General features: G+C 44.3%; 2 protein-coding genes across 4 annotated transcripts in view; both read right to left on the reverse strand.

Moving 5' to 3' along the window:
- dym (dymeclin) overlaps nt 1–27,213 on the reverse strand; it is a 100,833-nt gene that overhangs the window by 27,635 nt on the left and 45,985 nt on the right. For 2 of the 3 annotated variants that reach the window (XM_062484696.1, XM_062484697.1), the window contains exons 9-13: nt 18,036–18,224; nt 17,736–17,914; nt 16,305–16,430; nt 13,852–13,965; nt 11,044–11,138 (exon numbers count right to left, since the gene is read on the reverse strand). In XM_062484696.1, coding sequence (XP_062340680.1) covers nt 11,044–11,138; nt 13,852–13,965; nt 16,305–16,430; nt 17,736–17,914; nt 18,036–18,224 — 703 coding nt within the window. Of the gene's footprint in view, nt 1–11,043; nt 11,247–13,846; nt 13,966–16,304; nt 16,431–17,735; nt 17,915–18,035; nt 18,225–27,213 lie in introns of all 3 variants that reach the window. The other variant, XM_062484698.1, reaches the window with a different exon arrangement.
- LOC134038988 (uncharacterized) lies at nt 22,265–23,306 on the reverse strand. Its single transcript, XM_062484741.1, has 2 exons — nt 22,747–23,306; nt 22,265–22,607 (listed from the first exon to the last, which is right to left on the reverse strand). The coding sequence occupies exons 1-2, from the start codon at nt 23,063–23,065 to the stop codon at nt 22,576–22,578; spliced, it is 351 nt and encodes a 116-aa protein (XP_062340725.1). The 5' UTR covers nt 23,066–23,306; the 3' UTR covers nt 22,265–22,575.

Genomic DNA, 27,213 nt, shown 5'->3' on the forward strand with positions numbered 1-27,213 from the left:
ATACCCTCCCCTCTCTTTCAAACCATCTCCCCCTCCATCATAACTTTTCTTCTCCATGTCCTAAACTCCTCTCTTACCTCCGGCACCTTCCCCTCTGCCTTCAAACAGGCTAGAGTTACCCCTCTACTCAAAAAACCCTCCCTTAACCCTGCCGTTCTCCAGAACTACAGACCGGTATCACTGTTACCCTTCCTTTCAAAAACAATTGAACGTGCTGTATCTAACCAACTGTCTAACTTTCTCTCTCAGAACAACCTGCTTGACCCCAACCAATCGGGCTTCAAGACTGGCCACTCCACAGAGACTACCCTCCTTTCAGTCACCACTGCCCTCCAGTCTGCCAGAGCGGCTTCCAGGTCATCCGTCATCATTCTGCTGGACCTTTCTGCAGCGTTTGATACGGTTAACCACCAGATCCTGCTCGCCAGACTTTCTGAGATGGGCATCACTGGCACTGCACTCCAGTGGATCTCATCCTACCTGTCGGGAAGATCCTACCAGGTTTCCTGGGGAGGCAAACTGTCAGGCTCTCGCCAGCTCTCCACTGGTGTCCCACAGGTCTCCGTCCTTGGACCCCTCCTCTTCTCTCTGTACACCACCTCACTTGGACCAATCATCACCTCCCATGGCTTCTCCTACCACTGCTACGCTGACGATCCCCCCGACCGATCCGGGGATCTCAGCTAGGATTGAGGCCTGCCTCACAGACATCTCCGCCTGGATGACCGAGCACCACCTCCAGCTGAACCTCGCCAAAACAGAACTTCTCATCATCCCGGCTAAACCCTCCATCTCCCACGATCTCTCAATCACCCTGGGATCTGCGACGGTGACCCCTTCATCCTCTGCCAGGAACCTTGGGGTTACCATGGACGACGAGCTCTCCCTCACGGCCCACATTGCTGCGGTCTCCCGGTCGTGTAGATTCACCCTCTACAACATCCGGAAGATCAGGAGATACCTGTCTGAGCACTCCACCCAGCTGCTAGTCCAAGCACTTGTCCTCTCCAAGTTGGACTATTGCAACTCGCTGCTCGCTGGTCTCCCAGCATGTGCAACCCGCCCTCTTCAGAGGATTCAGAACGCAGCGGCCCGCCTGGTCTACAATCTACCCAGACGCTCCCATGTTACCCCGCTCCTCATCTCTCTCCACTGGCTACCTATCATGGCCCGTATCAGATTCAAGACCCTGGTATTGACCTTCCGAGCAGTGAACGGGACTGCACCCGTCACCTACGGTCTTCTTCAGACAACCGCCTGGTGGTCCCACCGCTCAAGACCGCCCGGTCCCAACACAAGCTCTTCTCCTGTCTGGCCCCCCAGTGGTGGAATCAACTCCCCACCTCCATCAGAGACACTGACTGTCTCTCCACCTTCAAGAAAAGGCTCAAGACGCACTTGTTCCGGGTGTACAACGGTACTTAGGAATGGTTCGCTTGACCCGATGTTAGTTTCCTCAAGGATCACAATGACTCTTGCTTAGAGACTTGTTGCTCTTGTGGTTAGTGGTTACTGACTTAAATTTTTGTACTCGCTGTGATATATTGTTTTTATTATTGTTGCTTGCTTTTTCCACAGGTACACTTGCACTTATAGCAGTTCATGTTGTTTAATTGTAACTTGTTTAACTACATGCTCTTATGGTTCTTCCCTTTGGCACTTATTTTGGTTGTTCACAATGTGTGCTTCATGTTTTGGCTACTCGCAATGTTTTGTGGCTATCTCGTTGTTATGATCAGTGACCTATGCACTTTGTAAAGCTCTCTCTTGGAAGTCGCTTTGGATAAAAGCGTCTGCTAAATGAATAAATGTAAATGTAAATGTAACTCAACTCACTCTCAACTAACCTATAACTTCTCTGGTATTTGTTCATTATATGTATGTATATTTTCTTAAATAAATCATTGTGTATAATACTCACGTTATCTGATCTGCTCTACTTTCATAGAATTAACTACTTTCATTGCTCTACTTTCATATAATTAACTACTTAAGATTAGACTGATTATTACGATTATCAATAAGGATTCCTCAGGCCCTTTAACAAATCCTGGGGTGGTGTCCCGTCAACTAAATACTTTATCAGAGATTAAGTATTTCTAATCTTAAACGTGTATAACCCGCTACAGCTGCATATCCAGTCCTGTACGATACGTCTCTGTATTTGTACAGAGACATTGAAGGCCTGGCGCAGGGTTGCCGACGTTGTCGGTGCTCCTGGTGTTTTTTTTGTACTTTTAAATTCAGTCTTGTCACATCACGTAACTTCGTTCTGTGGTAACTAGCCTAGCTATCCCGGCTGGGACTCCCTTGTCGTATCGCGGATTAGCAGAGACTTCAAGTAATATTATAAAACGTTTTTACACATGTCAACGTGTATGTCTATTAAACAGTTTTGAGTTTTATTTTGATTGATATTGCGAGTACGTAAACCCAAGTGTGCACACTTTGCCATGACGTCATACAAACTACAACAGTTACTTTAGAGAACTACAGCTCTGCATTAATCTGTCTGACACGCCCCCAAGCGTGGTGCACTGTGGGAAGGCAAGCGATGGCAAGCGATTCTCGTCGCTGCAGTGGACACACCGTAAGTCAGAACGCAGCTTAGCTGCAGGGATCTGCGTGATTTCAGTTAGGTCGCAATTAGAATTGCGGTTTGGGTACTTCATCTGCAGAATCGTTCAAGTATCATCACAATTCAGCTAACCCAACCTTCACCTCTCCCTGACCTTCTACCAAAGCCTAGAGCAAAATATGTTATGGGATGTTAAATTATGTTTGTTGTACGATGCTGCTCGGTTGTCTGAGAGTACATGATGGGTGTGTGATGGAAAGATGTGATGGCTGGGGGATGGACATACACATCACATCTCGGAGTTCTCTCCTCACACACACCTCAACACGCATCACGGCTATGCTATTTGCTGGAAAATTACACCCTTGACACACTTGCACATTCCCACACTGTCCAACGCTCCAGACATGAACTACCCAGCGTTCTCCGCCCCACCAGTTTGCACATAGCAGATGGCGTGTGCTAATGCTCACTAATAACATGCAGCAAAGATTAAACAGTCTGCTAGTAATACACAGGGGAGGACAAGGCTTACACAGGCTACACACACAAGCACATAGACATGGACACAAACAGAGAAGCTGGTCGGTTCTTCATCAGGTTTTATGAGTCAAGGAAACAGTCTAATGAACTGTACTGTGCTAATAATATTGTTTTTTGTTTGGCAGTACAGCCATCCATTAAATGATTTTGCCACCATTGAGCATAGTGTGTGAACTGTCTGGCTGGGGAGACTGACATTCTTGTGTTGCTAAGAAGACCTCCAGGCCACCACTGCTAAATATGAATCCTTTCACTACCACACAGGTTCAAATTAATACGAATAACAGCCTTTCAGACAACACTTGTGCTGTTGGTTTAAAAATAAATATATTTGAATAGATTAGAACATTTCAAATAGAGATGTGCACAGTTGATGGAACAAAATAATAAATAATTTTTTTTTAATTAAGGTGCCTGGGAGCCTGGTGGGTAATTAATTGATAGATTTTGGGGCTATGACTGTAGCGGAGGCATCACCAAAGCCCCCGGGGCTGCAGGCTACTGCCTGTTCCATTGTCTGTGTTTGGTCTGGACAGAGCACCTGGAAGCTGAGTCATTGTGACCTACTGGGATATGGGCAAATGACCAGGACACCTGCTAGACTTTTTTTTCTTTTGTCATTTCCCTTTCTCTCGCTCTCACACACGCAGTCACGCAAGGACGAACACCACAACACCCCAGATCCTTCCTCCAGCCCTCTGTGCAGCACAGACCCGCAAACCCTCCCATGTCACCCCCACCCAACTCCCTTGTCACCCTGTGCTGCCTTGGTATATGTGGACCCCTACACGTATGCCCCTTTTTTAGAGTCAGGACTAGTTGGGTCTAGTTGAGTCAGGATTAGTTGAACTGTCAAGCGACCGAACGTTAAAGGCAGCGTTCTCAGCCAAGACACTGGATGAGTTTTGGATGTCAGTGGAGAGGGAATACCCATGGCCGCGGGAACTATGGGTGCTGAGGGTGCTGCAGCAGCCCCTGACAGTACGAGAATTAAAAATAATATGACTTGAAAATCCTCCACCGCAGACACAGCCCCGCAGTAGCGGACTGGCCATCGGTAGAACCGGGAGAAGAATAACGATGGAAAACCAGGCTGTTTATTTTATGCAAAGCTCAAAAACTCTTTTGCACTCAAATAAAGGCCAAAAATTTTGCACGCTCGCATTAACTATCGAGCTCCCGAAAATGCATCAAATCAAACACAGAACGTGCACCGGGAGCAGGTTCTGGTGAGTCACTGGCACCATTATTTTAAGGGTCGTGGGCTGAAAAGTTTGGGAACCCCTGCGTTAGACCAGTGATTCTCAAAAGGGGGTACGTGTACCCCTAGGGGTACGTTTCGGTACTGTAGAGGGTACGTGAGATTTATAAATAAAAAAATACATACAAAATCATCCATGATTACTAAAATTATACCACAATATGTTTGACAAGAAGACTAGCTAGCTAACCAGCCATGTCATTGTCCCCAAATCAATATCAAGATTTTCACGAACAAAGTATCGGCTAGGCTACTATTAGGCCTAATAGTAGGCCTAGTCAAAAAAAATACTGTCAAATTAATAATTTGACAGTATTTTTAACAACAAGACTAGCTATTCAGCCATGTCATTGTCCCCAAATCAAGATTTTTATGAAAAAAATTATCGTGTCGTGTTGGCATGTCGTGTTGGCAGCAGCCTGTCTGAAGTAGATTGACTAGCGAGGTGAATAGCGAATGGGATGTGAGATGAGCGGTTACGTGACACTGACACAGTAAATTCAGAAAAGTATCATAGTATCATTTCCAAATAGGTTAAAATAAATATTGAAGTCACTCATTGTTGTAATTACATGTTCGCTTGTTAGTCTTTCAAAATTGTAAACAGAGGCTTTGAGGCCCTGTTGTTATGGTTATTTGTTTCAGACACTTACAGGCTTATACTATCAAAGAACTGATACTATGTAGCCAGCGCAATGATTTTGAACGGTGAACAGTTTCGCTGGAACTACTTAGGTGTCCAACACCCCTGCAGCCAATCCGAATCGAGTATTCACCCAGACCATGGTATAAATATATATATGATTTATATAGTTTTATTTTTATAAAACATGTTCGGGGCCAGTTAAGGGGTACTTGAACTGCATGATCGTTTATTACAAGTTTCTTTTTTGCAAATGTTTTTCATTTACAATGTTTAATAAATCCTGATGGCACATCACTATATCGTAGTCATAGGCGTTATTTCTATCTCAAATGTTTGGGGCCGGTCAGGGAGTTCTTGGCTGAGAAGAAAATTGATATGGGGTACATTATTGAAAAAAGATTGAGATGCACTGTGTTAGACCATCAATGTGTGGTCCCAACAGGTACTCGTCACTCTCTGCAAATAAATCGGTATAGTCACGGAAGATGCGTTCCCTCCTCAGGGGACGAAGGAATGCAAAATTTTGCAGCAGCAATAAACAGGCCATTGTGTGATGTTGTCTTAGTGTGCGGAATAAGACTACTTTGGGCCTATAAGTACCGTGATAAGTCACTTATTATTGGATGGCAAGGTTCCCTGTTAACATAATTGATGTGAATTGAAGGCAAAGCCAGGCTAGAAAATGTTAATAGGCCTAGCACAATTCATACACCATGGCAATTCAAAGTGCTTTACAAATGAGCAGAAGTGTAAGTGTAGTGTGTATTTATTAAAACAAACAAACATTTAATTATGTGTAAAATAATTTAAAAAAAATAGTTGCAAGATTATAAAGGAGACAAAATATTCCATTTTAAATTAGAACGGACGAAAACGGTATAACTACTTATTTTGCGCAAACATGTCAGCTCTCAATTGTGCGTAAGAGTGCTCTTGGGTGTGCGTACATTCTGTTCTTAAGAACAAATCCCAAATAAGAAAACATTGGTGAATGCCAGAATCTTCGTGAAAAATGCGTAAGTGGGGTTTAAGAGCAAATTTGTTCTTAAGAACATTTGGTGAATGAGGCCCAATGTTCTCTGTGTTCTGTGCGTCACCCCTTAAATCAGCCTCCACCTATACAAATGTCCACCACACACACATCCACACCCTTCTATCAATCCGCCTGTAAGGGCTTTGTTTGCATGCATGCACCCATTCCCCCCCCCAAAAAAAATACATTGTCAGCATTGCAGCGTCTGTCTGACTCATATGTACTTGCGAGCCTCCCCCCAGTCCACCCACAAACAATTTGATAGCCTACAGGTGAACACATTTCTAGCAGAACAAAACCCACATCAAAACATGACTGTAAAACACTGGATCAGTGGGTGAATGCAAGCACGTGTGTATGTACGCTTGTTAAGCTGTGGCTACCATGGCAACATATGCTCTGTATTGTTTGAAGTAGGAGGAGAAGCCACAGAAGCAAAACTGACTCCCAGGTGTCTCATACAGGTAACAAACTGAGATTGGGAGCACTCCCTTTTAGAGTGTGCTCCTAATCTCAGCTAGTTACGTGTATAAAAGACACCTGGGAGCCAGAAATCTTTCTGAGAAGGGGTCAAATACTTATTTCACACATCAAGGTCCCATGACATGAAATGTTCACTTAAGGAGGTTATTTAACATTAATATGAGTTCCCCTAGCCTGCCTTTGGTCCCCCAGTGGCTAGAAATTTCAAGCCCTGGGTATTCTTCTCCGCCTTTGAGAAAATGAAAGCTGAAACGCTCGGTTTTGAAAATCCTCTCCTTATGTCGTCATAAGGAGGAAGGTTACCTCCCCTTTCTCTGCTTTGCCCGCACAGAGAATTTGGACCCACAAATGAGAAAATGAGCTACGACCGTGCAAGCCCGATATTGTTTTTTCCTCGAGACATCATGGCTTTCAAACGCCCGAAGCATGGCAGTTAGCCCCGCCTCTTTCTTCATAATAGCATTTAAAGCTACAGACACAGAAACGGCATGTCCTGAGGAAAGCTTTGATTTTATTTTATTTTATTCGGATCCCCATTAGCTGATGCCAAAGACACCAGCTACTCTTCCTGAGGTCCACACAAGAAAACAACGTACCAAACAACAGATAAAAAAGGAAAAGCATATAACAAAGAAGAAATCAACATACAAACAACAGATAAAAGAAAAGGAAAAAAACATATAGCAAAAAAGAAATCAACATACAAACACCAGATAAAAAAAAAAAAAAAAAAAAAAGACTAAATAACCTAACCATCAACACACAAAGACAACAGATGGCAAATAGGAAAAAGGATAAATGAGTAGATAAATAATTAGTAATACATGCTAGTATCCAGTGTAAACAGCCATGAGGTGTTGCTTCACTTGTTTTTTGAATCTAGCTTTGTTCTGGGTTTTTGAGATGTGATCTGGAAGGGAGTTCCATTCAACCATAGCCCTGCATAGTACTGTACGTTGTTTTGAGTTTGTTTTAATTGTTGGAATTGTGTAGTTACCCCTGGTGGCATGTCTGGTGGGGTATGTGTGTACATACCCCACACAAGTGTGAGCTGCCTAAACAAACAGTTGGGGGTTTTTAATGTGTTAATTTTTTTAATGAAAGACAGAAGTGATGCTTTTAGCCTCTCATCAACTTTCAGCCAGGAGAGTCGGTCATGCATGTTATTTACATTTGCTCTTGGTGTGCACTTAAGGTCAAGCCTAGCTGCTCTGTTTTGTACCCGTTGAAGCTTCCCTAGGTTAATTTTTGTGGTACCTGACCAGACTACCGAGCAATAATCTAGTTGTGACAGTGCCAGGGTCTGCAGAACCTGTTTGGTCAGATGAGGTGTTAACAAAGAAGAGCATCTTTTAACCACAGATATGTTTCTACCCATCTTTTGCACCAGTAGATCTATATGTCTTGACCATGATAGTTTAGTCTAAAGTTACACCCAGAAGCTTTGTTTCCTGTACTTGCTCAACAGCAACATTGTTCAGTACCAGGTTCAGCTGGGGTTTAGAGCTTAATGATTGCTTTGTCCCAAATACAATGCTCTTAGTCTTGGAAATGTTAAGGACCAGTTTGTTATCAGATACCCATTTGAATACCATCTGCAACTCTTTGTTGAGGGCTGAGGTGATTTCTTTAACTGTTGGTGCAGACATATATAGTGTTGAATCATCTGCATACATAGACATACAGGCTTTATCATTTGTAAAAATCGAGAAGAGCAATGGTCCTAATGAGGATCCCTGAGGAATTCCACATTGTAAATGTCTTGGGTTTGAGAGGCTTCCATTAAAGAAAACCTTTTGTTTCCTATTGGTTAGGTAACTTTCGATCCATGCTACGGCAGATGGTGTAAAGCCATAGCACTTGAGTTTTTCCAGTAGCAAGTTATGCTCATTGTGGGACTGCTCGTAGTGGCTGCAATTCTGCACCAAGGCTGAATTTCTGGAAAGAGACTTCGGATACAGTATTAGGGGACCACTAAGGCCTATATAAAAGCATCCGAAAACAGCATGTTATGGGATCTTTAAATCAGCACATGTACAGACCCATCTGAAGTTTGCCAATGAACATCTGAATGATTCAGAGGAGAACTGGGTCAAATTGTGGTCATATGAGACCAAAATTGAGCTCTTTGGCATCAACTCAACTTGCCGTGTTTGGAGGAGGAGGAATGCTGAAACCCCATATGACCCCATGAACACCATCCCCACCGTCAAACATGGAGGTGGAAACATTATGCTTTGGGGGTGTTTTTCTGCTAAGGGGACAGGACAACTTCACCGCATCAAAAGGGACGATGGACGGGGCCATGTACCGCCAAATCTTGGGTGAGAACCTCCTTCCCTCAGCCAGGGCATTGAAAATGGGTCGTGGATGAGTTTTCCAGCATGACAATGACCCAAAACACACAGCCAAAGCAACAAAGGAGTGGCTCAAGAAGAAGCACATTAAGGTCCTAGCCAGTCTCAAGATCTGCAAAGAGGAGTGGGACCAAATCCCTCCTGAGATGTGTGCAAACCTGTTGGCCAACTACAAGAAACGTCTGACCTCTGATTTCCAACAAGGGTTTTGCCACCAAGTACTAAGTCATGTTTTGCAGAGGGCTCAAATACTTATTTCACTCATTAAAATGCAAATCAATTTACAATAATTTTGAAATGCGTTTTTCCAGATTTTGTTGTTGTTATTCTGTCTCTCACTGTTCATACCATGTACCATAAATATTATAGACTGATTATTTCTTTGTCAGTGGGCAAATGTACAAAATCTGCAGGGGATCTAATAATGTTTTCCCTCACTGTAAATCTGTGAGGGTTCAGGGCTTAGGGTTTATGGGGGACATTGGGATTGGGCTTTAATATCATAATTTAATGCACAAATGTGTCCAAAACTGATACTTAAGTTAAATATCATAATATTCATTGTTAAATACATTCTGCAAATAAAACAATACGAGTCCAACGTAATGTTTACATTATATAAAGCTCCAAAAACTATTTGGACCTCAAATGAACGCAAAAAATAATTGCTCGGGTGCTCTTCGTGCATTAAACCAATACAAGGGCCTACCGCCCCTGCCTACCCCCACAAAAAGAATTTGAAGGGGTAATTTACAGATTTTATAGGGTATTTCACACTGTTCCTTAAGGTCTCCAAATAGGGTATGTAACATTGGTTGGGCTGAAAATGGTCCGGGTGCTGTTCTATGCACCCTAATGCACCCTGTGAAATAGCCCTGGAATAAAACAAGAGGTTTTCTCCATTTTATGCTATGCTCATGAATATATTACATTTAGTCATTGAGCAGACGCAAGTAGGGTAAAGTGCCTTGCCCAAGGACACAACGTCGTTTGGCACGGCCGTGAATCGAACCAACAACCGATTAATAGCCCGACTCCCTAACCGCTCAGCCATCTGACCCCCTGATATATAGATGAGCTGCGCGCTGATTGGTTGGTTTACAAGGAGTGAAGCTGCGGAGCAAAGACGAAACATAGCCACTGAAACATCGAAAGTGGAGTCTTGAAACAAAAACTTAAACTTAAATCTATTGTGTCTACACAACACTGTTTTCAACAGATTGACTAGATATTAGGGCTGAACGATTTCGGAAAATAAACTAATTGCGATTATTTTGACAAATTTTATTAACGGCGTTAACGCAAACCCATTTTAACGGCGTCAATTATTTTATCGCGAGATTAACGTTCTTTTTGAGAGTCAAATGAATGGTCGTTACCCAGCTTCCACAGAGCTTGATAACTACCCATTCATTTGAAACGGGTGTGCTGGAGCAGGGAAACATGCAGGACAGCGGCCCCTGAGGACCAGGATTGCCCACCCCTGTTGTAGAGGGTGAATCTACACGACCGGGAGACCGCAGCAATGTGGGCTGTGAGGGAGAGCTCGTCATCCATGGTCACCCCGAGGTTCCTGGCAGAGGATGAAGGGGTCACCGTCGCAGATCCCAGGGTGATTGAGAGATCGTGGGAGATGGAGGGTTTGGCCCGGATGATGAGGAGTTCTGTTTTGGCGAGGTTCAGCTGGAGGTGGTGCTCGGTCATCCAGGCGGAGATGTCTGCGAGGCAGGCCTCGATCCTAGCTGAGATCCCCGGATCAGTCGGGGGGAACAACAGGTACAGCTGCGAGTCGTTAAGATCCTATTATTGTTGTTCACTGTGCCTGGTAGTTGAGGTGGGGTTACTTTGTGCTTGTGCGGCTTGTAAATACCGTATTTTTCTTATAGAAAATAAGCCGCATTTTCTATAAGCCCACCCCACCAAAATGGGAGCTTTGTGTTTGTAAATCGGAGTATAGGCCGCACTGGAATATAGGCCGCATTTTAAACGGGAACAACGATACCGTAGCGCCGGCTAGCGTTGAGCAGAACAATGCTCACGACTGTTAATTTAACCAGATATACTTTCCCAATGGACAGCTTGGATATCCAACATCCATCTAACTCGACAGAAAAACTTGATGATAGGGAGGCGGGGGCTTACCTGATGATGCGCTGGGCGGCGTACTGATGGAGGCAGCGAAACTGGGCGGACATGTTGGCGAGCGCCGCCAAACAGTTGGTGTGCAGATATTTATCCTGGAACACACAAACGGACACGATTTCTGTGCGTGTGTGCATATGCCCCAGAGTGTGTGTATATCTGTCCATGTGCCTATGCATGTGTGTGGGTGTTTGTGTCTGTGCCTCACCCTCTATGCATGTGTGTGGGTGTTTGTGTCTGTGCCTCACCCTCTATGCATGTGTGTGGGTGTTTGTGTCTGTGCCTCACCCTCTATGCATGTGTGTGGGTGTTTGTGTCTGTGCCTCACCCTCTATGCATGTGTGTGGGTGTTTGTGTCTGTGCCTCACCCTCTATGCATGTGTGTGGGTGTTTGTGTCTGTGCCTCACCCTCTATGCATGTGTGTGGGTGTTTGTGTCTGTGCCTCACCCTCTATGCATGTGTGTGGGTGTTTGTGTCTGTGCCTCACCCTCTATGCATGTGTGTGGGTGTTTGTGTCTGTTCCTCACCCTCTATGCATGTGTGTGGGTGTTTGTGTCTGTGCCTCACCCTCTATGCATGTGTGTGGGTGTTTGTGTCTGTGCCTCACCCTCTATGCATGTGTGTGGGTGTTTGTGTCTGTGCCTCACCCTCTATGCATGTGTGTGGGTGTTTGTGTCTGTGCCTCACCCTCTATGCATGTGTGTGGGTGTTTGTGTCTGTGCCTCACCCTCTATGCATGTGTGTGGGTGTTTGTGTCTGTGCCTCACCCTCTATGCATGTGTGTGGGTGTTTGTGTCTGTGCCTCACCCTCTATGCATGTGTGTGGGTGTTTGTGTCTGTGCCTCACCCTCTATGCATGTGTGTGGGTGTTTGTGTCTGTGCCTCACCCTCTATGCATGTGTGTGGGTGTTTGTGTCTGTGCCTCACCCTCTATGCATGTGTGTGGGTGTTTGTGTCTGTGCCTCACCCTCTATGCATGTGTGTGGGTGTTTGTGTCTGTGCCTCACCCTCTATGCATGTGTGTGGGTGTTTGTGTCTGTGCCTCACCCTCTATGCATGTGTGTGGGTGTTTGTGTCTGTGCCTCACCCTCTATGCATGTGTGTGGGTGTTTGTGTCTGTGCCTCACCCTCTATGCATGTGTGTGGGTGTTTGTGTCTGTGCCTCACCCTCTATGCATGTGTGTGGGTGTTTGTGTCTGTGCCTCACCCTCTATGCATGTGTGTGGGTGTTTGTGTCTGTGCCTCACCCTCTATGCATGTGTGTGGGTGTTTGTGTCTGTGCCTCACCCTCTATGCATGTGTGTGGGTGTTTGTGTCTGTGCCTCACCCTCTATGCATGTGTGTGGGTGTTTGTGTCTGTGCCTCACCCTCTATGCATGTGTGTGGGTGTTTGTGTCTGTGCCTCACCCTCTATGCATGTGTGTGGGTGTTTGTGTCTGTGCCTCACCCTCTATGCATGTGTGTGGGTGTTTGTGTCTGTGCCTCACCCTCTATGCATGTGTGTGGGTGTTTGTGTCTGTGCCTCACCCTCTATGCATGTGTGTGGGTGTTTGTGTCTGTGCCTCACCCTCTATGCATGTGTGTGGGTGTTTGTGTCTGTGCCTCACCCTCTATGCATGTGTGTGGGTGTTTGTGTCTGTGCCTCACCCTCTATGCATGTGTGTGGGTGTTTGTGTCTGTGCCTCACCCTCTATGCATGTGTGTGGGTGTTTGTGTCTGTGCCTCACCCTCTATGCATGTGTGTGGGTGTTTGTGTCTGTGCCTCACCCTCTATGCATGTGTGTGGGTGTTTGTGTCTGTGCCTCACCCTCTATGCATGTGTGTGGGTGTTTGTGTCTGTGCCTCACCCTCTATGCATGTGTGTGGGTGTTTGTGTCTGTGCCTCACCCTCTATGCATGTGTGTGGGTGTTTGTGTCTGTGCCTCACCCTCTATGCATGTGTGTGGGTGTTTGTGTCTGTGCCTCACCCTCTATGCATGTGTGTGGGTGTTTGTGTCTGTGCCTCACCCTCTATGCATGTGTGTGGGTGTTTGTGTCTGTGCCTCACCCTCTATGCATGTGTGTGGGTGTTTGTGTCTGTGCCTCACCCTCTATGCATGTGTGTGGGTGTTTGTGTCTGTGCCTCACCCTCTATGCATGTGTGTGGGTGTTTGTGTCTGTGCCTCACCCTCTATGCATGTGTGTGGGTGTTTGTGTCTGTGCCTCACCCTCTATGCATGTGTGTGGGTGTTTGTGTCTGTGCCTCACCCTCTATGCATGTGTGTGGGTGTTTGTGTCTGTGCCTCACCCTCTATGCATGTGTGTGGGTGTTTGTGTCTGTGCCTCACCCTCTATGCATGTGTGTGGGTGTTTGTGTCTGTGCCTCACCCTCTATGCATGTGTGTGGGTGTTTGTGTCTGTGCCTCACCCTCTATGCATGTGTGTGGGTGTTTGTGTCTGTGCCTCACCCTCTATGCATGTGTGTGGGTGTTTGTGTCTGTGCCTCACCCTCTATGCATGTGTGTGGGTGTTTGTGTCTGTGCCTCACCCTCTATGCATGTGTGTGGGTGTTTGTGTCTGTGCCTCACCCTCTATGCATGTGTGTGGGTGTTTGTGTCTGTGCCTCACCCTCTATGCATGTGTGTGGGTGTTTGTGTCTGTGCCTCACCCTCTATGCATGTGTGTGGGTGTTTGTGTCTGTGCCTCACCCTCTATGCATGTGTGTGGGTGTTTGTGTCTGTGCCTCACCCTCTTTGCATGTGTGTGGGTGTTTGTGTCTGTGCCTCACCCTCTATGCATGTGTGTGGGTGTTTGTGTCTGTGCCTCACCCTGGTCCTGGTCATGTTGAACTGGATGGTGCGGATTACCACAAGGATGAGCAGGCTTCCCAAAGAGATCTCTGTAAGCGTGCGTTCCGTGTACCATGTGATGTTCTTGAGCACCTGTGGGAGAGAGGGTCATGGAAAATCAATGAAGAGAAATCATTATGGCTGATTCTTGGATACAGAAAAGCTTGGCCTCTCCGAGAAAGTTGGGTTCTGGGCCTGGTTCTAGCTCTGCTTAGCACAATCACAGGATCCTCAGGTTATTCATTTACATTTATGCATTTAGCAGACACTTTTATCCAAAGCGACTTCCACGAGAGAGCTTTACAAAAGTGCATAGGTCACTGATCATAACAACGAGATAGCCCCGACATTGCGAGCAACCAAAACATGAAACATACATTGTGAAAAACCAAATAAGTTCCAAAGGGAAGAAACATAAGAGCTTGCAGTTAAACAAGTTACAATTAAACAACATGAAACTCAAAAAGGTCAAGAGTGTACCTGTAGAAAAACAGTCCACAGTAAAATATTTCACAGCGAGTGCAAGAATTTAAATCCGTTACAACTAACCAACAAGAGCAACAAGTCTCTCAATAAGAGTCATTGTGATCCTGGAGGAAACTAACATGGAGGAAACTAAACTAATATTCAAACGTCATTCTTATTGGTGCTGTCGAACTGGCAGGATGGACAATATAAAGCTAAAAGAGCACAGAGTGGTAATGACCAGCGCACAAACTGGCTTACCATCAACATAAATGGTAAATGGACTGCATTTATATAGCGCATTTTCTACCTTAGCAGCACTCAAAGCGCTTCACAATGTTTGCCTCTCATTCACCCATTTATACTCACACATACCGACGACGGCGGAGCTGCCATGCAAGGCACCGGCCTGCCCATTGGAAGCAAATTGGGGTTCAGAGTCTTGCTCAAGGATACTTCGGCACATGGCCTGGGAGGAGTCAGGGATCGAACCGCCAACCTTGCAATTAACAAACGACCCTCTCTACCCCCTGAGCCACAGCCGCCCCAATTAACAAACAGCAGCAGTTCATTTATCTCACTCTATATTAAATAATGTGACAGTGACACGGTTCTCTAAGAACATATTGACATCCAGCAATGATGTACAGACAAAACACGAACCTAGCATACAAAACAACTTTCTGGCCTTATGCCACACTAACCTATGGCCACACACACAAACACACTTCCCATACCACCATCATTCATTTTGTCAACTCCACATAGAAAAACATGGACAGTTATCTTAGCTCCATCTCCAGTCCGCTGACTGCCTGTAACCTGACTGTAGCAGCTCCAGAGTCCACTACAGCAGAAAAATTAATATGCAACACAGTAGCTGGGCACTGGACAGGCTCAAAACATCAGGGAGAGAAAGAGACGGATGCAGAGAGGGACAGAGAGAAGGTAGAGAAAGGGTAATGGAAATACAGCAAAGAGTCAAGCCTGTGAGGGTAAGTGCTTCAGAGTTAATAAATAAAGAAATCTTAAAGCTAGGATGTGTAATCTTTCCCAGAAACAGTATTAGGTCTGAATGTAATGATAGGATGCCTTCCTATCTGTCAATCTATATTTGCACACCAGTGCGCTACTTGTTCGTGCATACAATCACACGTCATCAGCGCGGGTTCCATGTTGCTGTTCACTGCACGAGAATGGAAGGCGAACCGCAAATACCTTTTGTTCCTCCTGAACCACCAGTAAAAGATAACAAGAAAATAAATCAAGAAGCGATCGCTTCCAGCAACATGTCTCTCCTCATGGCACTTAGACTCTGCTGTGTGTGTGTGTTCATGTGTGATAGAGGAGGCGTGGCTTTGGAGACACCTCTGAAGCGAGGGCGGGCTCTATGCTTTTAGAGCAAGCTTGCTAACTGCTAGCCTTTCTGGATTACACATCCTAACTTTAGAATCAGAATTTGTTTTTATTGCCATGTAAGTTTACATAAACACAGAATTTATTGTGGCAGGAAGGTGCATACGATAAACATATACGGATCTTAATTTTAAAAAGTAGAGTGTATAAATAAACATTTTAATGTAACTCAAAGGCTCAGCAAATTAATTAATTGACAGGCAGAGAGAACTATGAACTAACGAAGGACAATAGCCCCCAATAGCCCCCCATCTCACCACCTTCTGGTTCTCAATCAGTACTCCTGCTTGATACAAACTATGTACTGCTCCCCTATGCTGCTACACTAAAGATATGGAAAGGCCAGACTGGTAGTTGAGGATGGAAATAGAAATCCTGTACCAGTAGATCTCAGAGATACAATATCATAAATACAGAGGGTGACATAATAAATAAATAAATAGCAAATCCCAGAATTCAGAAGTTGCTGGTATGTTGTGAAGACAGAGGTGGTGATCTGGAAACAAGGCCCAACTAATAGATCCCAGAGAGTGGCAGAAACTACAACTCACCACTTCGTGAATGGAGCGGTTGAAGGTGTCATCCTCAGTGAGGATGAGGAGGATGATGAGGGCCATGTAGACGTGGTGGGAGTTCCTCTCTTCCACATGGTACAAGATCTCTAGGATGGGCATCACCTAGGCACAGACATGGGATGAGGTCATGTGTGTATGTGTGTGTGGAAGAAGGACATATTAAGTGTCTGACTGCCCAAGTGAAAGAGAGGGAAATCATGAGCAAATGCTTGTGATTGAACAGTGCCTACATCAGTGGTTGCATAATTCACAATCTGCACAATGACACCTTACCACATTGCAATTGCACTATATTATATTTAGTGGTGGGCCGTTATTGGCGTTAACGCGCGTTAACGCGCTGCGACTCTTTATCGGCGATAAAAAAAAATATCGCCGTTAATCTATTCTCAAAGTTGGGTTGGGAGCTGGGTCTATACTTCGCAAGCTATGATGACTTTCACCTTGATATTTTAGCGCGGACGTATACCTAGCCGAATTGCACTGTAGGGGGCGAGAACGAGTCTTCGAACCTGTGTGTATGCCTTGTGTATGAAATCATCACATCAAATGTGACGTGCTAACATGGATGCAGCTATGAAGCCGCCTGGTTTGCTTCAGGGAAAATGTAAGTAAGAAGCTTCCCAATGGAAACCTCGACAAGACTAAGGTTGTTTGCACCTTGTGCTATACGGAATTAGTTTACTGTAGGAGTTCTTCCAGTCTCAAATACCACCTAAACGCAAAGCATCCCTTAGCTAATGTGGAAGATGCCGGGCCAAGCACTGATGTAGCGCAGGGGAAGAGACGTCGTCAAACTACGATGTTTACTACGAGTGCAACCGAGGCAAGCCCGTCAGCACAGCTCTATCAGCCAAGCTAACTATTCTAATAAACACAAGTACATCTTATTGAACATAATTTATTTTCATCACCAATTATCATAGTAGAACAGCTTTCTCAAGCAGTTTGTGATGCATTTTGGAAACAGGAGATGAGCTCCTGGTCTAATGCGCCACCTGGCTTGAGAAACCCGTTCTCAAAGACTTACTTTTAGTCATTATTTGGGTAGCACACATATTCTGAATGCCTTCGGCGGAATTCAAATGAGCCATTTTAATCTAGATTAATGCCAAGATTACAGTGAGATTAATCTAGATAAAAAAAATTAATCTATGCCCACCACTAATTATATTGCACTTGACTTGAAGACAGGATTGCACTGAGAGATAGTGACGGGTGTGTGTGTGTGCATTCATGTTTATGTACGTGGGTTTCTGAAAACACACACCACCCCAAATCAAGTCCTGACCCCAGAAAACGCATTATGTTGAAGCGCTAATGATCTTGGCTCAAGTCAGCCTGTACATCCTCATCGTAGTGATATATCATCACTCAGTCATAAGACTGTGTCTGTATCTCACACACCAGGTTCTCCATGTCCGTGCGGGAGAGTATGTAGGTCCTCATGTTGGTGTTCTGGTGCAGCAGTGTGTAGAGGAGCAGGGTGGCCTGGTCGGAGCACTGCTGCTCACACAGGGCTGTGTACAGGCTGTTGAAGTTGATTTGGAAGCTGTGGGGTAGCTCCGAGGCCGGGGATGATGTGTCTGAGGATGCACAAACAAACTTTATCCTATAGTATTGTTACTACATGTATTATTCTATTCACAATGCAGTCTGTGGCTTGATATTATATGATGGCTGCCGTTGATATTAGTGTCATCGCACCTTGGGTGTTCCTGAAGCAGGTGACAGCCTGTCTGTAGGGGTTGGGCCAGTCCGGTCCGTCCGTCAGATTGGCTAGCACCAGGAGCAGCAGCAGGCTTTGATTGGACAAGGGCAGGGGGTTCTGTTCTTGGTCTAGGCCGGCTTTGCCACCGGTGGCCCCGCCCAGGGTAAAGACGTTCCACAAGCCAGCTGGAACACATAACAGAGTGACGATTCTGGAGGAGGAGGAGGGAGGAGCAGGAGAAGGATAGCCCCCCTGGACACAAGAAATCAGAGAGATGGAAAAAGGGAGGGGAGAGGAGAAGATGGATGTGGGAGGCTAGACACTGGAAACTAGAGGGAATTGAATGAGGAAAAAGGAGAATGATAGAGGATGCTGGACACAGGACAACGTGGAAGGAGGAGAGATGGAGAGTGATTAAAGAAAGAAAAAGGAAGAGACGAAAGGAGACTGGACACAGGAAACTAGTGAGAAAGATAATAAGGAGTTGAGGAGACTGGTGAGGGTGTGAAGGAGACAGCTGGTTAACCTGGTAGCTGCAGCAGCTTCAACCAAAAGTCAAAAGCAGTATGTCTTAACACAAAACCTTGTACACACAGGATCTGTCTCCCTCTACAGGCTAGTGAGGTCACAGCAGACAACCAAGTAAACCACAACTCTCACAAATATGGTGGATCTGATCACAAAACTCAGTTTGGATCGAACCATGGTTTTGAGTCACAAATCTGATCAATTTTCGTATCAGCAAAAAAGAAGGATTACATTATTTTGAATATAACTATTAATCATGTGATTTCAATGATGGAGGCTCTTCAAGTTCTCCCACACAGCCATGACTGTCATTTTTGTGTTTTCTTTTTGCAACCCGAGCATCCCAAATTGATTCGTTGGGATTGAACTTTCCCCGTTCACAACACACATCGCTCTGTCGGTCCACAAAAATGTTATGCGAGTCTGGCCTACTGGACATGGTTGCAGCTAATTAGCGCTTGTTAATAATCAAATAAACCGTTAGCACTTTAGAGTAAAAAACAACAGGCATCTGTCTAGTCTGTATATTGCAAGTAGTATAAGTAAATATAATTTAGTATAAGTAAGTGGTATTTTGCAGTCAAAAAGATGTTTGTCTAACGAGGACTCCAAGATTCTAACAGGTGCTGCGGCTTCTCACTAATCATATAGGCATCTCCCGTCTGACAACATACAGGAGAGCATACATTTACAAATACTGACCTCTACAATCTGTTTTGTGTTTTAAATGTCATACTTAATTTCCATACTTAATACGTAATTCATTTTCAGCTTGATCTGAACTTAACTGATATGGCTCCCACAGTACTCAAACGGTTAAGGAGTAGAAGGGAAGGCTGGAGATAAGTCTACCATCAAAGTCTGCAAACAAATTAACAGTCTTAATTCAAAAAGAGAGAGACATTTAAATCAGGTGTACTGGTGCAGGGAAACATCTAAAACATGCAGGACAGCGGCTCTCGAGCACCAAGGTTGTCTACCCCTGCACTAGGTGGTACAGCCTGAGACATGCACAATCAAAAAATAAAAATTGCCTTCTGCATTTTTGTTTAGCTTTTTCCTCCATTGTACCAAACTCGTACCAAACCGTTATGTCTGAACCAAGGTATGAACCGAACCGTGACTTCTGTGTACCGTTCCACCCCTAGCTGTACTCCATAGCTCATTAAAGCTCTCCTCTTTGCAATAATCTTCCAATGTGTCTGAGGGTTTCAGTAAGGTCAACTGCTTTGGTAAGGTCCACGTTAGTTGACTTTGCGTCTACAGCTCTGTGGATTGGCCTAATCTGAAATGTCATCCAGCACTCTTATTACTGCAGTCTGCTTTCTACATGCAGCATAGCGACAGGCCCATCTAGTGTCACTTAGCCTTGGTAGTACTCATGGTGCCCCACTGAACATTTTTTTACACTGTCCACAATGAAGATTCAAACAGTGTGCCCTGCAGTGAACTTAAAACACATATTTGGCAACTTCCTTAAAGGTCACATGACATGCTGTTTTTGGATGCTTTTATATAGGCCTTAGTGGTCCCCTAATACTGGATCTGAAGTCTCTCTCCCGAAATTCAGCCTTGGTGCTGAATTACAGCCACTACGAGTAGTCCCACAATGAGCTTTCCTAAAGGCTACGTCACACCATAATGTTCTGGTCAACGTTCTATGACATTAGAGGAAACGTTGGTAATCGTCCATGGTCGCTGGTATAGCGCTGGTATAACGCCAGAAGAGCGTTGTGTGGACGCTGGTGACGCTGGTAATCGTCGGTGATCGTCGGAGAACCCTGGTCCAAAAAAAAAGTTTTGAACATGCACAAAAGTTCTCATGGAGACCAGCGTTCTTCAACGTTTAATTTTAAATGCTGGATAACGCGGAAGAATGTTTGTGGACGTTTGACTAACGTTGCACGCGTTTGGCTATCGTTAGTCAGTCGTTACCCTCGCGTTACTTGGTTGTTATTCATCGTTTGCTTTCGTCACACGTCGTCGCGACCCAGTGACACGTCGTCACACGCTAATAGTTTTCAGGGGTGTCTTACTTGGTCGCTGTTACACGCTCCTCATGCGTCATTCCCACACTAGTCATGCGTTATAGTCACACGTTAGTCACACGCCAGATGTGTGCACCTCGCCCTAGAACGCTCGAAATTGAATGATTAGAACTTTCAGAGAACGTTAACCAGAACGTTATGGTGTGAAGGAGCCTTCAGAACGAGCTGTTTTGGTGTCTGTTGCTTCAATGGTAATGAGGAGGAGGCGGCACCATGCGCTAATGTTTACAATGGAAGTATCGCAATGGCTCATAGCCCCGTTGCTGTAAGATGCCTCGAATTTGCCCATTCTCATCTGATCACCCTGGTTTGCAGAAGTGCACACTCAGTCATTTCAATGAGGGGAAAGGCGGATATCGCGAGAGCCATAACACCAACAGCAGAACGGTTATCCAAATAACAAAGAAGTGTACAACAGTCGCGTTACAGTGTGTGTATTCACAACTTTGGCCGGACCAAGGAGAGTTGGTACTGATCCAGAATTTAATTTTAGACGGTCTGCAAGGCCAGCTTTGTATTGGCCCAAGTTGAGGAAACAGTCATGGCTGAAATGTTTGGCGCAGACATGCAAAACTTGGCAAGTTGTGTCGGCGCATTTCCAGAGAAAATAAAATTAAGACACTGGTTCTTCAGAGGCTCGGATGAAGGAACTGTAAAAATGGTTTTGTTTTCATTTGTACATACAAACACTGAGCGACTGTTATGCTTCGTTCGTTTGCAAGCCATGACGACTCAAGGAAAAAACGATATTGCACTCGCATGGTCGTAGCTCAGATTCTCATGGGCAGGCCAGAGAAAGGGGAGGTAACCTTCCTCCTTGTGACGTCACAAGGAGAGGATTTTCAAAACCAAGTGTTTGAGCTTTCATTTTCTCAAAGGCGGAGAGGAATACCCAGGGCTTGGTTTACACCTATTAAACTTTCTAGCCACTGGGGGACCAAAGGCAGACTAGGGGAACTGATGTTAATGTTAAATAACCTCCTAAAGTGAAGTTTTCATGTCATGGGACCTTTAACCCTTGTTTGGACACCAGACCACCTGCCACTCATGACTGCAGCCCCATCATAGCCTTGGCCAACCAGATTCTCTTTGTATTCCTGTCCATACTTTTCCAGACATGAAATAATTTTCTCTGTCAAACTGGCTGCATGTAAGTGCTCTGCTTTCTGGTACTCAAGGAAGCTCTCCTGAACCACACCATTATAATAATATATAATTTTGAAAGCCTTTTGGGACACGTGAGTGAGACAGTCGATAACAGCAAGCGAAGCACGGACAATTTAATGCTCTGATAAAAGTTTAAGGTTGTTATAGCGGATGTTAGCGATCTAAGGAAACCTCTATTCCCTTGTGTACAGCATGCAGCCAACAATGTTGTTTTGTGTCTGTATTTTACTTTGGTGAACGTTATTTACATGCTGCGCATGTCGTTGTATGTTCATTTTAAGCTAATGTGGTCTTTATTTTCTCGTTAAACTGTGGGTTTAGTTTTCACGGTGGATTTGGAGAAGAAGCTTCAAATAAACCTGTAGCAAGAAAGCCACTTGTGTCTGCCAGTTCTTCGAGGGAATTATAGTACACTTGTGATTTACTTGCCGTTTTTTCGAGGGCGGCGTGTCATCGAAGAAATACAGTACTTGTTTTTGATTTTCATCTCCCATCATTCCCAAGACAGTTGTATTTTTCTTGTCCATTCTTTTGAACTCACTCCATGCAATCATATGTGTCTGATCTGGCATGTACACTGAACCCACTTTCTTTATAAGTGGCCTTCTTCCAGTTAGAATAGCAATTTTCTGTTGTGAATACACTGATATTTAAATGTGCAAAATGTCTGCATGCAAAGCAGTATGCTGCATCTTTAGACAGGGAATATTCAAGCCATGGTCGAGGACTGCACCACTCCCTGTGGAAGCTTCTTTTTGCTGCTCCATGTTGTGTCTTTGGGAATGTCTTTAAATCAGGCTGCATTACCTTTGCATTTTGATATATCTTTAAAAAAGAAAGAAGAGTGGCAAATATAATTCTCTAATGCAATTTTACAGTACATGGACATAGCCAATGCATATAAGTGACATTACATATTATCCTACTGTACGGCAATTTATATGGAAGAAGAATAAAAACATACCATGTGGTCCAGGGGGAATGGCAGGTCTATCCTCTTTCTCCCTGTCATCCTCATCTGCCTCCTCCTGATTACTCCCTGCCTCTGTCCCTCTCTCTGAATCTGGAGCCTCTTCTTCACCCCTCACTGATTTTTCTTTTTCCTCGTCTCCTTCACTTATTTCCTCATCTCCTTCTGTGGTCTTCTCCTGCTCTGACCCTCGTGGTCTCTCCAGTTTACTGCCTTCTCCTTCATTTCCATCCTTCTCTTCCTCCTGTGTACTTCTCTGAATTTTCTTAGCAAAAAAGCTGGCAATATCCCCACCTTCAGCCTTCCTTTTCATGTTTAGGCTCCAGCTAATTTCTTCAGCTACTCTGGCCTGCAAGAGTCGATATGTGAAAAGCTCTGGTTATTCTTGTATTACATTACACTGTAGGGCCTTGTAGCAGCTAATAAGTAACCTATAACAAATATAAAATCAGAAAAGATTTATCACATGCACACAACAGTTATGTTTAGACTACTTAATCCTATTGTATTTGTTATTTCCCCAGTTGTAACCTGGTTTAATTTGTGCAGCATTATTGCTGTGATATGTGAGTGTAAGTGGATGTTATAGGATTGCTTAGCTAATCATAAAAATGATCGATCTCACTGAATTGTGTGTTGTGACGTAACGTTGGCGAAACTGCGACCATCAGTAAAACCTTATGGATACAAACAAGATTTTATATTTTATATTAAGCTGTTCCTGTTTTTACTAAAATCCAAACTAATCAAAGGGCAGAAAGCTCTTGCAAATCACGAGGGAGCTATTTTACTTTTGGCTAACGTAATAGACTTGCTGTTTTTGCTGGCATACATTAAACTTCACCTTCAGAGGCTCGGGGGCAGCTCAGTCTTTGCCGGGCTGCAGTGTCACCGCACCGCAGCAGACTCGCTGTGTGCGAGCCAGACTGTGTGAACGCCGCTTTGCACATTTGATGTAGGGACGTAGCTAAGTATTTGAGGGGCAGGAGGCTAATAATACATTTAAAATAAAATAAAAATCACTTTCGGTAAATGTATGTTTCAGTTCAATGTTTTGAGAAGCTTGTGGACATTTGTTTTTACAAGTACAGTTTTTGTATCACCAAAGTTAGAGAGGCAGCTGGGGGGGAAAGGCTCTAGAGTGGGGGGGCGGCTGCCCCCCCTTGCCCCCCTGTAGATCTGCCCATGCATGATGCACATATTATTGCTGTCTAATCCATCCAATCCCTCAGTGCTTGACATTACATTTTTGCATGATCACCAAGATTAAAATAAAAATGCAGTAGCTAGATAATGCCATTTTAGGCATTGCCACCCTTTCGTTTAATGTAAAACAGACAATGAAAATAGTGATGCTAATAGCTAATGAATGTGGCTAGTTGGTAAGCCAGTTACTCAAAGCTTCCAACTTTGCCCACACAGAGCGTATGACAATGCAGCTTGGCAGTCTTAAAACCAAATGCTGCGCCACTGCATGGCTGAAAGACCCATGAGGCCCATGACTAGATGTATACTGCTTGTGGAAGATGGGTATTGGCTAACAGACTGTGGCACAGGCAGATGTTTGTCACGCTCGAAAATAAACACGTAGTTGGGACACATGCCACTGTGCAGCCATTGTTTTCAGCTATTGCATTTTGTCTCCCCTGTACAGGAAATGTAACAATGTCTGGCCAGAGAAGAGGTGAGGGGGTGATGAGAGGGTTGAGAGGAGAAGAGAACTAAGCCAGGTCTGGCCCAGCCACGCAGGGTGTACCTGCGTGGCTGGGCAACTAAGGTCTATCTAAAGATAGTTTTAAAACGTTGGTCAGACACTGAGGGCTGTTTCATGCCCTTGACGTGTTATGTTAGGGAGGGACCCCCTATGAGGTTTAGGCAGAGGGAGGTTAGAAGGTGTGGCTGCTGCTGGATATTCTGCTCAAGAGGACAAATAGGACGATATTCTGCTCAAGGACAAAGATGAGGGGCAGGAGAAGTGACTCACAAGAATGGCCTTTCCAACAACATCAAGATACACAGTCTCTCCTTCAGACAGTATGTGTGTGGGTAGCAGTGTCGGACTGGCCATCGGGAGAATCGGGAGATTTCCCGAACGGCTGGTCAAACTAACGGCCGGTCAAACTAACGGCCGCTATGGCCACGGCACTATGCAAAAAATAAAATAAAAATAGCCTACTAGTTTACGCTCACTTTGAGGACAGCCTGAATACCAAGCAACTGTTTAACTGGAGTGATCCAAAGGGTGTGGGGGTAGGGATTCTCCCCGTGTAAACTTGAACGGTGCACTTGTCCGTCCGGTTTACAGATCGCAATTGGTCAAAAATCTATCGTTTTCGTACGGCCAATTCGTTGGAGTGGGTGGAAGCGATGACATTGCGTGCACTGTATAAAAAGTATTTTGTGACCGAGACATAACATAAAAACATTGTTGTTTCTTTTGCAAAGAAATGGAAAGGAAAAGAAAAGGAGAAGGAGAAAAGGGTGGCGCGGAAAAAGCGAGACTAAAAAACAACAGGCACTCCAAGCAAATGCTGCAAAATGTAAAAACATTGAACAAATGTTTAGACCGCCAAAAGCCACGCTAAGTGAGGGAAAGTCTGCAGCCCGAAGATGCAGCAATGTGGCAATATCAGAGGCATCAGGTGCAAGCAGCTGCATTTTTGACATTTAGAAAATTCAAATATCCAAACCATATTGTTTTCATTTTTCTAGCCAATATATATAGGCTATTTATTTAAAATGAAGGAAAATAAATGGCCAAGAGAAAAAGGCACTTTTTCACAACGTGTTTTTTGGCTTTAAATAATAAATGTGCTATGTGGATCAAATCTAATTGTCTTATTTGTTCTGTGTATTAAAGCAGCCACAGGTGACACAGGGAAAGAGATGGAGGCTGCTGTGGTGACAGGGTCCAGTGGAGAGACTTTGACAGGTGCAGCAATGCAACTGTACACAATAGACTAGGCCTATATGTTAACAGGGTCATTATATAGAAATTAGTTTCTTCAATTGATTTTCATTATTGACTATAGTTAACTGATTATTGTTCTTTTGTAACATCAAAAAGCAGATGCAGAAACAGAGAGAAGGAAAAAGAAAGTAAGGGAGAAAGTGGAGGCATGGTCAAGGAACAAGATAGATATGATGATTTCAAATTCCCTCAATCTAAAGACCTAGAGATGTTTTTCAATTGTCATCCAGTTCTAATTTTGTTAACAGTCTTCGATAGCACTGCATTTTAAGACTTAACAACATTAGAACTGGATAACAATTGCAAAACATCTCTAGGTCTTTAGATTGAGGGCATTTGAAATCATCATATCTATCTTGTTCCTTGACCATGCCTCCACTTTTTCCTTACTTCTCTCTGTTTCTGCATCTGCTTTTTAGCCTATTTTAAGCAACTGTACATGGGTCGCGGGCCGGTCTGCGTTTCAAAGTTCCGGTCTGTTTTTCGGTCCCAGCAGGGTTTTTCCTGGGTCAAAATGGGTCTTCGGTGCTCCAAAAAATAAATAATATATATGTATATATTTTTTCTTTTTTTCTTTTTTCTAATCAATGTATTTATTCCCCCCCCCCCGCCGAAACTAAACCTATATTTCGGAACAGGTTAAGGTAATAGCTAATGTAATATTGCACATATTTTCGTCCTATTTCCCCTAAAGCAATAAAGTTAGGCTACTTAAAGACACCGTACACTCATAAAGTATGTTCTAAATGGCAGAAATGCTGCCAATTCATAATTGACGTAACAACTTATTGTAAATGGTCAGTAGCCTAGTCTATCGATTAAGGTAGGCCACTCTGAAGCATGTACACTGCCTGCTTCATTTGATCTTGATAGGCTAAGCATTCTGTAGCAAATAACAATAAACCCAATTTTTATTAATTAAGACTATTTCAGCATAATAATGCACCTAAAATACAAACCTGAGCAAGGGCAGCAATCGCTATCGAATCAACAGACATGTGCAATTTAGCTAGCAGGGGAAGAATACAAACAACGAAAATCACCAGTTAACTTGATTTAAATTTGCAAGAACTATAGACTTATACAATAACAGGCTTAAATGAACTGACAACATAAGTTATACGACTTGCAGTTCTCAAGGACGCACACACGCAATCTCAACTGCGGTGTGAAGCGCGTGTCTGTGCAATTCTCCGACATGCACTCTAACACTGCTGATAGATGGACAAAAATTTTGTACAGCCTGATTTCTGATACCGTGGCGGCAGAAATTTAGCCATAGAGGAAACACTGCACTATATATTATCATTCCAGGTTAAGAATACCAATGGAGGCTGCGTTGGAAATCGTAAATCAAACTTTTGTCAGCATTTTAAGTGGAAATTTCATTTGCATTTGTACAGGTGTATTCGTGCACGTCGGGCTGGCCCTTGCAGCGGAACGACAGTTTAGTGGCCACTCTGTCCATTCGCGCACCTCACAGTTGCGTA

Source organism: Osmerus eperlanus, chromosome 18, assembly GCF_963692335.1.
Source record: "Osmerus eperlanus chromosome 18, fOsmEpe2.1, whole genome shotgun sequence".
Lineage (NCBI taxonomy): Eukaryota > Metazoa > Chordata > Actinopteri > Osmeriformes > Osmeridae > Osmerus > Osmerus eperlanus.